This window comes from Papio anubis, chromosome 11 (genome assembly GCF_008728515.1).
Source record: "Papio anubis isolate 15944 chromosome 11, Panubis1.0, whole genome shotgun sequence".
Taxonomy (NCBI): Eukaryota; Metazoa; Chordata; class Mammalia; order Primates; family Cercopithecidae; genus Papio; species Papio anubis.
The window spans coordinates 13,727,094-13,743,776 of NC_044986.1; the positions used below are offsets into that span (position 1 = coordinate 13,727,094).

Genomic DNA, 16,683 nt, shown 5'->3' on the forward strand with positions numbered 1-16,683 from the left:
CCGCCTTTCTTCATGGTTAGAAAATGTAGCTGCCTGGCATGGCCATTTCCTAGGGCTTCCTGGGTGAAGTGAGTCACTTCCCTCCCTGGGTTGAGTGAGTCCCCGGACGCTGGGCTCTGGGAACCTGCTGCTTAAACTGCACTAAATTTATGCCCCCAAGTTTCTTCTGCTTCCCCCAGATAGCTCTTTGCTGCAGCAGCCCGGGGGTGGCAGCAGGAGCGGAGGAGGCCCTGGCAGGCAGAAGCAGTGGCCCCTTGATAAGAGCTGTCAGGCGGCATCCGCTGGAGTGAGACAGTCCCTTGCAGACTTGTGGGGACAAAATTTCCCTTCCAAGCAAGTTCCCATCTGTTTAGAGCCCAGCTAAGCACCCTCAGGTCCACCTTGCTGCCCCACTGCCCAGTGGGGGGCCACTTATCTGACCGAGTCCTTCCCAGCCCCATTTTTCTTGCTCCCTAGTCTACCCCTGGAGGGACTGAACAATACCTCCTCTGTGCCTTTGCTCCCCCAGGTGTCCTTTGTCCTGTCCCAAAGCCTGGGTCTCCCTGCTCCAGCAGACCCACCCTTCTAGGCCTCGCTGCCTCCCACCCTTGGCACTTGACAGAGCAGCTTGTCTGAGCAGGAGGGAACCATTTCATTTCTCCCTGGAGGGCTGCAGAGGCCACTAAGGGGCAGGGACTTGTCCGGAGCCACCCATTGCAGAAGGGGCAGAGAACTCAAGTCTTGGACCCAAGTCCACGGCCACCTAAACACAACAACCATTTAGCGACTTTGCTAAAATATATTTAGAGAATGAATGTGGAGCTGACAACTTTCCTCCCTTCCTCCATCCCTCTCTCCTTTCCTTCCCTGCCTCTGTCCCTTCCTCCCTCCCTCGCTTCTTTCCTCCCATCCTTCTTTTCTCTAGTCAGGACGTTAGAAACAAACAAAGCAATCATCAAACACCTTTATCATTTCACATAGAAAAGGACATTTTAACACCCCCAATCGTAGGAAAGATATAATCTCAGGTAAAGAGCTGTCCTGATCCTCTAGAATCTAGAGGATTCTAGATCCTCTAGAATCTTCTAGAGGTTGTCGCTCCTGGGGAGAGACACTGGGCACCTGAGGGACAGAGGTGTGAGGAAGACTATTACACCACACTCCCTTTTGTATGTCCTGAACTGTGATCTTTTTCAAAGCAAAAACAAAACAAGCAACCCAAGACTGTCCTTACTCTACCAGCACAGCTCACTTGGTAAATATTTCCTTGTCTTCCTTCTCGTTTATGCGTGGACTAGTGAAGAAGACTTCCGACCAGCCTGTGGCACTGTGGGCAGGCGACCACCTGGGAACTTCTGGCCTCCTCTCCTCAATTCATTTTAAGTTCCATGAGAAAATGGGCCCCACCTTTCATTTCTGGCATCTTTCTCTGTGTTTTTCTCTCCCGCCAGACAACCTGGGGTTGAATCCCAGCTCATCCACTTCCTTGCTTGCTTCTTTGTAGCAAATTTTTTATCTCTCTGTGTCTCAGTTTCCTGATGTATAAAATGGGGCCCATGAGGAAACCAACTTCCAAGGATTGTTGTAAAGTTTCGATGAGACTTGTAAGTAAGTGCTCAGTAAATGTCAACTTTTTTTTTTTTTTTTTTTTTTGAGACGGAGTTTCACTCTCCTTGCCCAGGCTGGAGTGCAATGGCATGATCTCAGCTCACTGTAACTTCTACCTCCTGGGTTCAAGCCATTCTCCTGCCTGAGCCTCCTGAATAACTGGGATTACAGGCATGCACCACCACGCCGGCTAATTTTGTATTTTTAGGTTTCTCCACACTGGTCAGGCTGGTCTCAAACTCCTGACCTCAGGTGATCTGCCCCCCTCGGCCTCCCAAAGTGCTGAGTTTACAGGCGTGAGCCACCACGCCCGGCCTCAACTATTTTTAATAGCTATCCATCCTCCTTTCTGTGCCCTCTACCCTTAGCCTGGTGCCTGACTTTGCTCATTCCTTAGCAAATATTTATCACTATAAAACAGATACTTGAGTACCAGACATCATGCTGACCCTGAGGAAGACGCAGCCCTTGCTTTCAAGAAATGCACCATCCACCTGACTGACCTTGGAGGAAAAAGTCATTTACTTTGCCTCCAGGGAGGGCAGGACAGATTGAGCAGAGTAGGAGAGTGAGGGCAGCTTTACGCAGAAATGTGAGGCCCCAGAGGACACACAGGGGCTTCTGGAAGTGGAGAAAATCGATGACAGGGTCTTTGTTTTTAGGCTAGGGCTGCTGGGCCGTTTTCTTTTTTCTGGCTTTTGCCTAGAAAGTGGAGAGTCTAGGGAGGCTACAAATAACAGTTCGGCGTTCTTATTTCCTTCCCTCTGGTAGAAACTGGAAACCAGTGGCCATCTGTTGTTTAGTCCACTTAAAAGAGGATGTTGAGGCTTGTTTTTTCTTCGGACCCAAGGGTGCTGGGGAGCCCTCCAGTCCCTGCCTTTCTCACACAAGGCGTCTCTGGGAAGGCAGTGGATTGTTGGTCTGCGTGGAGCTTCTCAGGTGGACCCCAGAGCATGGAACGTAAGGAATGGCCCCCACCCCTTTCCATGTTGGCAGTCGCCTTGGCCCTGGGTGGGGCAGGGGCTGGGAAGAATGTGCTGTGAGGACACAGAGGTGCACAGGTGACTTTGGAAGGGCCAAAAGGAACACTTGGCTTTCTGTGAGGCCTGTGCCCTCGTGTGCAAACGCCACGATGCCCTTTCTGAGTGGAGCCAACCCTCCGTCACCTGCTTTCCTTCTCCTGACTTGGATGCTGGCTATTACTATGATTATTGAAAAACTTTTTTCACTTTTGATGTTATTTCCTGCTAACTGCTGTTCAATCAAATCTCCCCAGCAGGGGAATTGCATGCAGGCGGGGTAGTTATTCTCAGCAGCTAGATACTGGAGCCGATAAACACTTAAGTAATATTTAGATACGATGTTTCCATGACCCAGTTTCTCGGGAGCCTTACACAGATCACCAGTTGTAACAAAATGACTCTCTGATTCCAAATTAGGAGGACGTTGTAAAAAATGTAATATACTTGATGTGGCATAGGTGACAAGAGGTTTTAAATAAGTTTTGTGGGGTGTGTACTTTCTTTGAAACTTCATTACAAAGTAGGGTATTTTAAAGGTGCACGCCTGTGCATGTGAGTTGTACCAAACCACTTTGGAATTTAGGGTTAATATCTCTGCCTTTTCCTGGACTTGAATGTTTAATAGCCTGTGAGTTTGAGGGAGTACTTAGGACAAACCTTCTGAGGATGTAAGTTGACTCTGCTGTTGAGGAAACTGGATAGTGAGATATTACTAAAATGTTATTTGACTTGGAGAAATTGTCTATGCAGGATAATTACACAGACCTTCCTGCAGATTAACAGCAGAAATCCATGCTGTGAGCATTCATCTCTGATGAGTGTTACAGATGCCTTTTGAGTATGGATTTCCAAGGAATTAATGTCTGGAGAAGGTCTCTGTTAGATATGACATCATAGCATCTATAAATAATGCATCATAAAATAAGCTCCAAGCAACCAGCCCCAGCCATCTGCACTGTGATGCTTCACCCATCCTTGAAATAATGGCTTTTACTGACGCCAGAAGCCACATAGGGCAGCATAAGCATAAATGGAAAACGGATATACATTGTGTTTGTGTGCTAGATGATTCCACCTGGTCTTATGTGACTTTTTTTTTCCTGCATGGATTGGACTCTTACCCAGTTTTCTGTTTTTTTCCCCAAAGTGTGATTGTTCTTGGTCTCTTAAAGGCTGTTGTGTTCTGGTCTCTTTGAGTACAAAGATCAGCAGATATAAAAACTAAAAATGGCAGTAGAGCCTTTGGTAAAGAGCATGTACTCTGGAGCAGGAGTACCTGGGTTTGGGCCATGATTTCCCATTTTCTAGCTGGGACCCTTGTGAGTTACTGTGCCTCAGTTTCTTCATCTGCAAAGTGGAAATAACCACATCAGTAGGTTATTGTGAGAACTGAATTATTTAATTCAGGTAAAAGCCTGGAACAGTACCCAGCACGTTGTACATCATTTGCAAGTTTTTCTTTTTTCTTTTTATTTTTTTGAGACAGAGTCTTGCTCTGTCACCAGGCTGGAGTGCAGTGGCACGATCTTGGCTCACTGCAACCTCCGCCTCCCGTGTTCATGCAATCCTCCTGCTTCAGCCTCCCGAGTAGCTGGAATTACAGGCGTGCACCACCACACCTGGCTAATTTTTTGTATTTTTAGTATAGATGGGGTTTCATCATGTTGGCCAGGATGGTCTCGATCTCTTGACCTCGTGATCCGCCCGGCCTCTCAAAGTGCTGGGATTACAGGCATAAGCCACTGTGCCAACTTTTTTTTTTTTTTTTTTGAGACAGTCTCGCTCTGTCATCTAGGCTGGAGTGTAGTAGCACAATCTCGGCTCACTGCAACCTCTGCCTCCTGGTTTCAAGCGATTCTTCTGCCTTAGCCTCCCAAGTAGCTGGGACTATAGGCACCCACCACCACACCCGGCTAATTTTATATTTTTGGTAGAGATGGGGTTTCACCGTGTTGGCCAGGCTGGTCTTGAACTCCTGACCTCATGATCTGCCTGCCTCAGCCTCCCAAAGTGCTGGGATTACAGGCATGAGCCGCAGCGCCTAGCCTTTTTTTTTTTTTTTTTTTTTTTAAATATAGATTCTTTTTCTGTTGCCCAGGTTGGAGTGCAGTGGTGTAATCTCAGCTCACTGCAACCTCTGCCTTCCAGGTTCAGGTGATTCTCCTGTCTTAGCCTCCCGTGTAGCTGGGGATTACAGGAGTGCACCACCACACCTGGCTAATTTTTGTATTTTTTGTAGAGACATGATTTTGCCATATTGCCCAGGCTGGTCTTGAATGCCTGGCCTCAAGTGATCCACCCACCTCAGCCTCCCAAAGTGCTGGGATTACAGGTGTGAGCCACCATGCCTGGCCCATTTGAAGTATTAACCATTATTATTAGCTAATGACAGATTAGTCTGAAAATAAATTTGCTGAAAAATATGCATTTTGCATGCAAAAAATTTGAAGGTCTAAAATGATTTAAAGAGCCTAGAAGCTAAGAAAACAAAACACCAAAAACTTTTATTCAAAACTTTTATTGCAAAAATGTTTTACAGCTGAAGTAAACAATGACAACAAAAATCAAACAGCATGATAAAATTGAAACAAACAAATATCACAGGCAGGTCTTCCCTAGCTGGAGAGATCGTAAAACTGCTGGAGAACATGCTTGACATTTTTTCCACCTATTCATATCAGTCCTGCTTTCTTGTGTAATCTCTCTGAATTGGAAGCTTTTATCAATGAAAAGGGATAGAAGAATATTGGAACTTTGTGGATCCAGGTACCAGTAGTTGGGCACCTGGGAAATCTTGGTTTTGCTTTATTCTTAAGTTCAGAAGTAAACCTGTTTTGCTATTGAGAAAGAGTATTTATTTCTTCTAATATTACTAGACTGGTTGTAACATTTATGTATGTATGTATGTATGTATGCATGTATGTATGTATTTACTTACTTACTTTAACCTGCTTCCCCTTCCCCCTTGGTTGTAGCATTTTTTTCTCTTTTTTTTTTTTTTTTCCCTGAGACGGAGTCTCTCTGTCACCCAGGCTGGGGTTCAGTGGTGCAATCTCAGCTCACTGCAGCCTCCGCCTCCCGGGTTCAAGCAATTCTCCTGCCTCAGCCTCCTGAGTAGCTAGGATTACCAGTGCGTGCCACCACGCCCAACTAATTTTTGTGTTCCATGTTGGCCAGGCAGGTCTTGAACTCCTGACCTTGTGATCTGTCAGCCTCAGTCTCCCGAAGTGCTGGGATTATAGGTATGAGCCACTGCGCTGGGCCTCTTTTCTTTTTTTATGATTTTGTTTGTTTTTTTGTTTTATTGAGACAGCGTCTGGCTCTGCCACCCAGGCTGGAGTGCAGTGATGCAGTATCAGCTCACTGTAGTTTCTGCTTCCTGGGCTCGAGCGATCCTTCCACCTCAGCCTCCTGAATAGCTAGGACTACAGGCCCACACCACGATGCCCACCTAATTTTTGTGTTTTTTGTTTGTTTGTTTTTGTTTTGTTTTGTTTGAGACGTAGTCTTGCCCTGTCACCCAGGCTGCAGTGCAATGGCGCCATCTCGGCTCACTGCAATTTCCACCTCCTGGGTTCAAGCAATTCTCCTGCCTCAGCCTCCCAAGTAGCTGGGATTACAGGTGTGCACCACCACGCCAGGCTAATTTTTTGTATCTTTGGTAGAGATAGGGTTTCACCATGTTGGCCAGGCTGGTCTCGAACTCCTGACTTCGTGATCTGCCCACCTCTTCCTCCCAAAGTGCTGGTGTGAGTCGCCATGCCTGGCCTTATTTTTGTATTTTTTGTGGAGACGGGAGTTTGCCATGTTGCCCAGGCTGGTCTTGAACTCCTGAGCTCCAGCAATCAGCCTGCCTTGGCCTCCCAAAGTGCTGGTATTACAGGCATGAGCCACCCCGCCGGTGGGCGGAGGCGGGCGGATTGTAACATTTAAAGTGAGCTGAGATGGCTTAGGAATTTATTACTTAGTATGTCCCCTGGGCAGGGGACCCTGAGTTGCAGAAGTGCCCTCGGCCTAAGGGCTATCCCTGTCTGCTCAGTCATATTGGAGGCTGGGGATAGCGACTTGGAAAAGAGAGATGCCACTTGGCGAGTGGAGTTTGCAAATGCTGTCTCATCAAGATCTGTCTATACTGATATCAGTCAAGATGGATTTTAGAAGGGTGGGGTGCAATAGCCAAAAGCCTTCAACTCGAAAGACAATCAGGAAGTCTTAGAAAAATTCAAACCAACATTTCTGGAGAAAATAAAAACTTATGACAGATAGAGAGTGGGTATCTCAGATAGAAGGATCTTCTATGCCACTTATGGGGACAGAAGGTGGGCAAAAGCAAGAAGGAATTACTCTTTATCTAGAGCACCAAAGCCAGAAAACCAATACCCATGGCTATAAAGAGCAGCTCCATCTCGGTGTACTTTCTGACCTGCCCCTGAAAATTCCATGCTCTTCTGTAATAGTGTCCATTGTAAATGTATTTCATGACATGTGATATAAGGGAGATGTTAGCCCAGGAGACAGTGGAATGGAAGGGCCCATCGGTTTTCTAACTGTGTTCCCAGGAGCCCTGGGATTCTGCAGACATGGCCCTGGTGAGGACAGCTGATGTCCCACATAGGTCCCCGTATTGGGTCCATCCCGTGATTCATTAGCTGCATCACCTTGGCTAGGCCATTTTATCTTCTGGATTTTTGCTTCCCAGTCTATAAAATGAGGTGGTGGGGGAGGTGGGGTTGGACCACATTAGTGTGCTTTGAGTTGTAAAACTTTTTGTTCAAATGAAAACAGACACACAAACCTAATATGCAAAAATGATTAGAGTATGAAATAAAGGGTGGGGGTTGGCGATTGTCTAACAGTGAGGTCAACTCTCTTAACTCTCAGACACTCTGTTGGCTAAATGGTAATCTACTGTGTGTATTTATTTGCAAGACGGTGTGACAGTGAAAACTCAAACATGGTCTGGTTTATTATGGAAAGGAGTGTCCAGAGTTTTGGAATCCTTTCAGACCAAGGTTGAAAACTTATGGCCAAAGTGGTTCTGCCATGGCAAGAGAAATTTGCAGCTGCCTAGATTGTTCCTGGAACAGTGAACTTGTGTCTCTAGATTTATTTACTTAAGAGAAGATCTGCTGGGGAAATGGAGTAAATTGTCAAACTGTATTCTCTGGGCAAAGAGCAGAAGAGTAAATTAGTGGAATGCTTGGCAGAATGAACCCTGCTGCAGAAATTTCTTGTAATAATGATCTTTTAATTGGATTTATACTTTGTTGGAAAGAAACTCAGTGTTCAGGAGCTTGCCACTGCGGCATTTACAAAGAGAACAGGGAACTAATTTAATATCCACGAACTGGAGGGTCACTTTAGAAAAGCATCAGCTCCATTTGGTGATGTGTTTAAGTGAGTTTGCTTCATGGTTAGAGGAAAGGATTTGCCCCAAATAATTCTCTTATGTACTCTATTGCCAATGAGCATTGAAGCATGGTCCCTGCCGGGTTTCTGGGTTTCTGCTTTATTGATGATTGATTGATTGATTAAGACAGGGTCTGTCATCCAGGCTGAAGTACAGTGGCCCAATCATGGATCACTGCAGCCTTGAACTCCTGGGCTCAAGCTATCCTCCCGCCTCAGTCTGTCAGATAGCTGGGACTAAAGGCGCATGCCACTATGCCCAGCTAAGTTTTGTATTTTTTGTACACACAGGATTTCTCTATGTTGCCCAGGCTGGTCTCGAACACCTGAGCTCGAGTGATCTGCCCACCTGGGCCTCCCGAAGTGCTGGGGTTATAGGTGTGAACCACCGTGCCCAGCCTAGTTTTTAAATATTTTATAGGGATGGGGTCCCACTATGTTGCTCAGGCTGGTCTTGAACTCCTGAGATCAAGCCATCCTCCTGTCTCAGCCTCCCAAGGTGTTTGGATTATAGGCGTGAGCCACTGTGCCCAGTCAGCCTGGTTCTAATTTAGCTCATGTCATCTGGTGAATATCTGAAATCCTGGTAGTTTCCCCAAGTGCTTGGATTCGGAGTCCCAGGGGATCAAGAAATCAACGTGTATTTTGACCCCCCCATAGAACATCAGAGATCACAGGAGCTGTCACTGTTAAGTAAGTCCAGTGTGCTCTGATACAGATTTTCTCCAAAACCATTTTTAGCTGTGTGGCCCCCTAGCTGTTTGCAGCAATTTATATATATATATATATATATATATATATATATTTATTTTTTTTTTTTTTATTTTGAGACGGAGTCTCGCTGTCTCCCAGGCTGGAGTGCAGTGGCCGGATCTCAGCTCACTGCAAGCTCCGCCTCCCGGGTCCACGCCATTCTCCTGCCTCAGCCTCCCGAGTAGCTGGGACTACAGGCGCCTGCCACCGCGCCCGGCTATTTTTTTGTATTTTTTAGTAGAGACAGGGTTCCACCGGGTTAGAGCAATTAATATTTAGGAGACTTTATTTTAAAAAAAAAATATCATGTAGAAGTTACTTGCTTTGCTGATTTATTTATTTATGTATTGAGACAGAGTCTTGCTCTGTCACCAGGCTGGAGTGCAGTGGCGCGATCTCAGCTCACCGCAACCTCCGCCTCCCGGGTTCAAGCGATTCTCCTGCTTTAGCATCCCAAGTAGCTGGGATTACAGGCATCCACCACCATGCCTGGCTAATTTTTGTATTTTTAGTAGAGACAGTGTTTCACCATTTTGGCCATGATGGTCTCGACCTCTTGACCTTGTGATCTGCCTGCCTCGGCCTCTGAAAGTGCTGGAATTATAGGAGTGAGCCACCACACCCGGCCTTGCTGATTTCTTAATTAGAAGTTTATTTTCTCCTAGATTCGAACTTTTTTTTTTTATAGAAATATGTCTCTAGTTTAAAAAAAAAGTCAGTGGGGAAAAAGTGTTAGTTATGGAAGCAGTTTGCTTGATAGATGGTTATTTTAGGGATGGGGAGAAAGGAACTCACATTTGTTGAGCGTCTACTGTGTCTCAGGTGTGCTGCTAGGTGCCTAATGTGCTTCCATTTTTGAATCCTTATGATAACCCAAGAGATGGGGGATGATTTTCAAATATACACAAGAATTTTGCCCAAGATCCTAGTTTTGAATCGGGGAAACTGGTTTTGTTTTGTTTTGTTTCGTTTGAGTCGGAGTTTCCCTCTTGTCACCCGGGCTGGAGTGCAGTGGCATGACCTTGGCTCAGTGCAACCTCTGCCTCCCAGGTTCAAGTGATTCCCCTGCCTCGCCTCCCAAGTAGCTGGGACTATAGGCACCCACCACCACACCCGGCTAATTTTTGTATTTTTAGTAGAGACGGGGTTTCACCATGTTGGCCAGGCTGGTCTTGAACTCCTGACCTCAAGTGATCCACCCGTCTCAGCCCCCTAAAGTGCTGGGATTACAGGCATCAGCCACCGTGCCTGGCCAGGAAACTGGGTTTTGAACCTGGCCCCATCTGAAGTGACATTCCATGGTTCTTCCTTGACTCCAGGAAGGGATCACATGCCATAGAATGAAGCATGCTTTCATTGTTCCCTCCTCCCGCAGGCAGAGAAGCAGCTGAAGTGTGTTATTTGGAGATTCCCCATCCCCTACAGGAGACTTCTCAGTGTCTTGAGTCAGAGAGTGCAGTGGAAGATGTGCAGATGCAAAGAGTTTTCATCCATTTTCTCTGTGTACCAAAATGTAAGAGGGTTGCCAAAAACCTCAGGCATCAGGATAAATGATATTTATTTATGTATTTATTATCATTATTTTTAGATGGAATCTTGCTCTGTCGCCCAGGCTGGAGTGCAGTGGCGTGATCTTGGCTCGCTGCAACCTCCGCTTCCTGGGTTCAAGCATTTCTCCTGCCTCAGCCTCCCAAGGAGCTGGGATTACAGGCGCGTGCCACCACACCCAACTAATTTTTGTATTTTTAGTAGAGATGAGATTTCACTCCTGACCTCTGGTGATCTGCCTGCCTTGGCCTCCCGAAGTGCTGGGATTACAGGTGTGAGCCAGGGCACCCAGCCTATAAATGACATTTAATGCAGTGTTTTAAAAGATCAAAATGAATGCAAAAACATCCGTGATGAACAAAATATCTGAAGTTTAAATAAAGTCAGGAAAAAATAACAGTGTAATGCTGAGCCATATTGGACCCTGAAGCAAAAGGAAAAATCAGTATAACTGATCCTGTCTTTATTTAAAATTTGGAAAATTTGGGTATTTTGTTCATCTGGATTTTTTTAGCACAAATTTTGATTTTTTAAAAAAGTATTGCCTGAGGAACCGGGCGCGGTGGCTTATGCCTGTAATCCCAGCACTTTGGGATGCTGAGGTGGGCGGATCACCTGAGGTCAAGAGTTCGAGACCAGCCTGGCCAACATGGTGAAACCCTGTCTCTATTAAGAGTACAAAAATTAGTTGGGCGTGTTGCTAATCGCCTATAATCCCAGCTATTCGAGAGGCTGAGGCAGGAGAATTGCTTGAATCTGGGAGGCAGAGGTTGCAGTGAGCCGAGATTGTGCCACTGCACTCCAGACTGGGTGACAGAGTAAGACTCTGTCAAAAACAAACAAACAAACAAACAGACAAACAAAGCTATTGCCTGAAATGACATTTATCTTGATGCCTGGGTATTCTGGCAACCCTCTGACATTTTGCACCATCATGTGGGTCCAATCCTGCAATGAGTTTTTTAATCTCTATGCCAGGTAATGAACTAGGTGCTAGAGGTACAAGATGAGGACATATAGGAGCCTTCAGACTAGTGGGAGTCAGTCATGTAAATAGTCACAACAGAGCATCATAATTGTAAGTCTGTGCACAAAGCGCTATGGGGAAGCAGTTGCTGTTGAATCATGGTTCTCTGGGAGGAGGGTTTGAGGGCGACTTGAGGGCTGCCTCCGAATTGGCCAGTGGACACGAGAGTAGGGGAAGGATTTGGTGGGAAATGGCAGGTCCCTTCATCCCTCTGAGCCTCAGTTTACCCCATCTGTAAAATGGAGGAAATAGTAGTGCCTGCCTTACAGGGTTGTGTGACAAGAATGAGTCCATCATGTTAAGCACCTAGAACAGAGCCTGAGACTAACTTGGTTTATGTCAGCCGTGATGGTGATGGCAGTACCGACCATTGCATGCAGATTTCTTCAAATGACAGTGTATTTTGGCCACATATGCAATCTGAACTTTGCTTTGCAGACATCCACGACAGCGATGGTAGCTCCAGCAGCAGCCACCAGAGCCTCAAGAGCACAGCCAAATGGGCGGCATCCCTGGAGAATCTACTGGAAGACCCGGAAGGCGTGAAAAGATTTAGGGTTTGTCTTTTTCATTGTTAATCGGGATGGATGCCGTCTGTGCGGAAGTTCTGATGCACGCAGGGGAGAAATAGGCCAGTTCAGCATTGTGTATCAGCTTAGCACTCTCTATGCCAGCTTAAGAGTTTAGTACTGTCAATCCCAGCTTGAGGGTGAGACTTTCTCATCTGTCATGACTGTGTTGGCAACGCTGTCACAGATGGGCAGCCTGTTTCTGGTTTTTGTGTAGTGAGGTGGGAGGGGTACAGGGTGGGAGGAGAGAGAAGGTACCATGCCCACTGGTGGAGTCTGTATGAGGAATTCCCAGCTCTGGGTCTGTCTGATGCGAAGGCTTTTTCTCTCGTGCTTGGAGGATTCTCAGAATGCATTGTTGACAGACCGAGAGAGACTGGCAATGCGAACTTGGCAAAGGGACCTCCAAGAGCAGGGCTGATGGATGGGGAACTGTCGATGCCATCTAGAAATAACTTTTCTGACCAGCAGAAGCCCCCAGTGCCAAATGGAAGACCACGTGTGTATTTCAAGAATGAGTCCTGGTCACTTCTGTCTTTAAGTCTTGGGTCAGGAATAGGATGAGTCCTCATGCAGTTGGTCCCTGTTGGGGCTCCCAGGGAGGGAGTGGCGTGTGGTACTAGGCTTCTAGTTCCTGGTCACCAGGCCACTGTGGGCAGTGTTTGCAACTCAGGAGGTCTCTGCACAGCAGAGTAGCTGGCAGTGCCATGGACTGCCCAAGATCGGCTGTAAGAAAACACACATAATTCCAACTTCAAATAGTTTGTGTCATGGTGTCTTTACACATGCTTAATGTGTTTTCTTTTCTTTTGTTTAAAAAAAAAAAAAAGAGCCTGAGTTTAGAGGCATGTACTTTGTTTAAGCACTCTCTGGAGGGAACCAATATATCTTCCACTTTAATTTACTTTTTGGTAATTTATTGTCAGCTTAGAAATATGAGTAAATTCCTGCTTCATTTGTACTCTTCTTTACAACGTCAAAACCATTAAGGTCAAATGCATATGAAATTACAGCTTTAACATTAAACATACTCATTTGCTTTTCAGAGCGGCGTTTTCGATGGGTAATTGGACCACGCTCCTCTGTTGAATTTTGCCAAATCAGTCTTTGAAGGGAAATGCCATTTGTTTTATTATTTTTTTTAGAAGCAGAATACTGTGTGACTCTTTTTCTTTGTATCCACAGGAATTTTTAAAAAAAGAATTCAGTGAAGAAAATGTTTTGTTTTGGCTAGCATGTGAAGATTTTAAGAAAATGCAAGATAAGACACAGGTATTTCCTCTACTCTGTAATCACTTTCTTGATAATTTTTTTCCCTTTCCTTACAAAGTTACAACTGCCTGTCCAATAGATTCTGAAGTTGCCTAAAGATCCCCGATTCATATTAGTTTTGGGGGAAGATTTAAGCTTCAGATTAGGTATCTTGTGTTGATCAAATATTAATCTTTTTAAAAGGGCGAGTTAACCCATTTTTAAATGGAGCTGTTCAAATGGACAATATTTAAAATAAAAATAACAATTTATGTCATTTAGAGTTCCTCATTGCATAGAATTTTTTTCTTCAGAAGTTATGAGGGTGTTTCCCCCAGATTTTGACATGTTATCATTTTTGGACATGGTAAAACGATACACAGATGCGTAATGATAAAAGCACAAGGTGCATCAGAGGGATTGTCAATTATTCAATATATCGTACTGAGCGTCCCATAGTTGGCGAGCATCCTGTGGAGAAAGTCTCTGACTGTTCTCCTGGGTAGATGCGTCCTCTTTGCCTTCATTCCCAGTGTCAGCTGGTTGGATATGAGGGAGGGTAGATGAGATTATGGGGAAGGAGGCCTGTGCCCTGGGTGGGTTTATGAGGCCTGGCTCTGCATCTTTCTAAGAGGCTGCTGGCTAAATGCCTGCAGGAGCCAGTAAGTCATGTGAATGAAGGAGGCTCCTGGTGTGAGGCTGGAGGGAGTGTTGGGGACTGGGGCCAGCTAAGGACATTCTGTCTGCCTGCACAGGCTGCGGCTGGTGGTTTAGGGCCTGTGGCTGTCTGGGCTTCCCTTGCTTCAGGTTCTGTCTCCGCCAACTTACTGATGGCGATCTCCTAGATCTTTGCTTGCCTTGGGGCCCTGGGGCCTTTCTTCCCAAGGCATCTCTTATATTCTACCTAGTGCTGCCTGTTTTTCTAAAGAAGCTGGACATTTGGATCCTTATGTGAAACCAGATGATTTTTAAATGTTGGAACTAATTTTAAAAAAATTTAAAACCTTGCCTGCCAAACAAAACATACCCACGGGCAGATGTGGCTTGTGAGTTTCCAGTTTTTGAGCCTTCGTCTCCAAAAGCTGGAATCCATGGGCCAGGAGCTGTGAGGCGTTTGCAGACAACTGCTTGGAAAATGTACATCATGGGTTTATTCACAGGCCTTTCAGGGCGCAGACACACATCCCCCCAGATGGCACAGCACGGCCTTTTCTCTGCCACCTTCCTCTCCGGAGGTAGCAAGGGAGGATTCTAAGATGGATTCTCTTTGACTTGAATTTCCCAGGCCCACCTAGAAAGCCATTGCTGGGCGTGGCCCTTGGGTTTGGCTTTCTGACTTCTTCTCTCCTCACGGTCTCCTCTGGATGACGCTGGCCAGAGCCTCCTGGGTGGAGAGGGGTCTCAGGGGAAAGTGAGAAGCAGGTGGTGGGAGATGCTTTGGAATGCTAGGATTCAGGCTGAGGGCCTTCAGCACAAGAGCCTCGTCTTTGTCCTTTGTCCCCAGCACCGAGGACAGGGCCCGGGGACCACCATCGATAAATGCTAGACTGTGCCACTGCTGCGACCCGCCTCACCGTAAAATCCTAGCTCAGAGTCAAGCAAGCAAACAGATGTCTATTCCCCTGCCTTATTCTTTTGAGTATTAGAGGTAGGAGGGGCCTGTGGGTGGGCCGGTCCGCCCCTGCTGTGTAGACAAGGAAGTGAGGTCCCTGCACCATGGCAGAGCTAGGACTTGAACCAGCTCCCTGAAGTCACCCGTTTTTCTCTGCACCACCATGCTGCTCTGTGCCTCCGTTCAGTTGAATTCCCCAAATCTTTGTGAAGTGCCTGCTTGGTGCCTGGCACTGAACAGGAGGCAGCCCAGGGACAGACAGGTGAGCGGCTCCGGGGAAAGGGTGCCTCGAGCGGAGCAAGCCTGTGCAAGTGCGATGAGTATAGAGATGGGGAGCGCTTGTGTCGTGGGAGCAAGGCGGGGGCAATGGGGAGGGATCCAGGGGAAGTGGCTGTTTAGCTGAGACTTGGCATTGAGATCGGGAGGGCGTTCCCGGGAGCAGGGACAGTGTGTGGGCAGGCAGGGCTGGCGAGAAGAGCTGAGGGAAGACCACAAGGGATGAGTGGCATGTTTGAGGGGGAGGCCGCTGTGCTGTGCTTCAGGCTGACAGGGCAGCCACACCTGGGGACCTGGGTGCCAAGGTGAGTGGGACTGGGAAAGCCCCTGCAGGACTTCAGTGGAGTGGTTGGAAGGAGGGGTCAAACTTTCGATGTGCCGCTTCCAGCCTTTCAGGTCAGGCAGGTCTAGTGTTGGGTTGCTCTGCCCTGTCCACATCCTAAAGAGAGAGCTTCCAGAACGGGCAGTCCCTTTCCCTGCCTGTACCCCTGACATCCAGCACAGGACTTCTTTTCTTTTTTTGAGACAGGATCTGACTCTGTTGCCCAGGCGGGAGTACAGTGGTGCGATCTTGGCTCACTGCAGCTCCTCCTCCTGGGTTCAAGCGATTCTCCTGCCTCAGCCTCCCTAGTAGCTGGGATTACAAGCGTGTGCTACCATGCTTGGCTAATTTTTGTATTTTGAGTAGAGACAGGGTTTCACCATGTTTGCCAGGCTGGTCTCGAACTTCTGACCTCAAGTGATCCGCCTGTCTTGGCCTTCCAAAAAGCTAGGATTACAGGTGTGAGCCACTGCGCTCGGCCCAGCATAGGACTTCTTGAAAGTCTGTGTCCTTAAGCCTGGAATGCACCCGGCAATTGCTTTGGTGCAGTGAATGCCACCCTCCCGTCACTGCCTGAGAATGCAGATTGGGTGGAGGCATTGGTGACACCTGGGGTGTTTGGCCTGGAGTGTTTGGGCTCCAGTGTGAGTCATTGTTCCCATTCGAAGATGCAGGGATATGATCTGAGTGGCTAAGCAGCAGCTCGCCCGAGGCTGGGCACAGTGGCTCACGCCTGTAATTCTAACACTTTGGGAGGTCGAGGTGGGTAGATCACTTGAGCCCAGAAGTTCGAGACCAGCCTGAGCAACATGGTGAGACCTTGTCTCTACAAAAAAATACCAAAAAAAAAAAAAAAAAAAGCGTTAGCTAGACATGATGGGTTGTGCCTGTAGTTGCCTGGGGAGGTCAAGGCTGGAGTGAGGTATGATTGTGCCACTGAACTCCCGCCTGGGTGACAAAATGAGACCCTGTCTCAACAACAAAAAAAGAATTCAGAGCCACATTTCTGACTCCAGGCGTTCCCTAGTGAGTCCTACTGCCTAGGAAGTAAAACCAGGCAGGAAGCTCTAAATTACTACAGAAAGTGTGGGGCAGCATAGGCACCGGGAGAAGTTGCCTAACTGAATTTCCTTCTTTGCTTGTTTTTGTTTTTGTTTTTGTTTTTGAGACGGAGTTTTGCTCTTGTCGCCCAGGCTGGAGTGCAGTGGCGCGATCTCTGCTCACCGCACACTCTGCCTCCCGGGTTCAAGTGATTCTTCTGCCTTAGCCTACCGAGTAGCTGGGATTACAGACGTGTGCCACCACGC

The 16,683-nt window shown here is 47.0% G+C and overlaps 1 protein-coding gene across 2 annotated transcripts in view; it reads left to right on the top strand.

Moving 5' to 3' along the window:
- The window catches only part of RGS10 (regulator of G protein signaling 10), a 42,103-nt gene that overhangs the window by 3,749 nt on the left and 21,671 nt on the right, over positions 1-16,683 (top strand). Inside the window, exons 1-3 of one of the 2 annotated variants that reach the window (XM_003904329.5) lie at positions 1,894-2,547; positions 11,785-11,903; positions 13,101-13,187. In XM_003904329.5, coding sequence (XP_003904378.2) covers positions 2,406-2,547; positions 11,785-11,903; positions 13,101-13,187 — 348 coding nt within the window. In that variant the 5' untranslated portion in view covers positions 1,894-2,405. Of the gene's footprint in view, positions 1-1,893; positions 2,548-11,784; positions 11,904-13,100; positions 13,188-16,683 lie in introns of those variants that run through there. The other variant, XM_003904328.4, reaches the window with a different exon arrangement.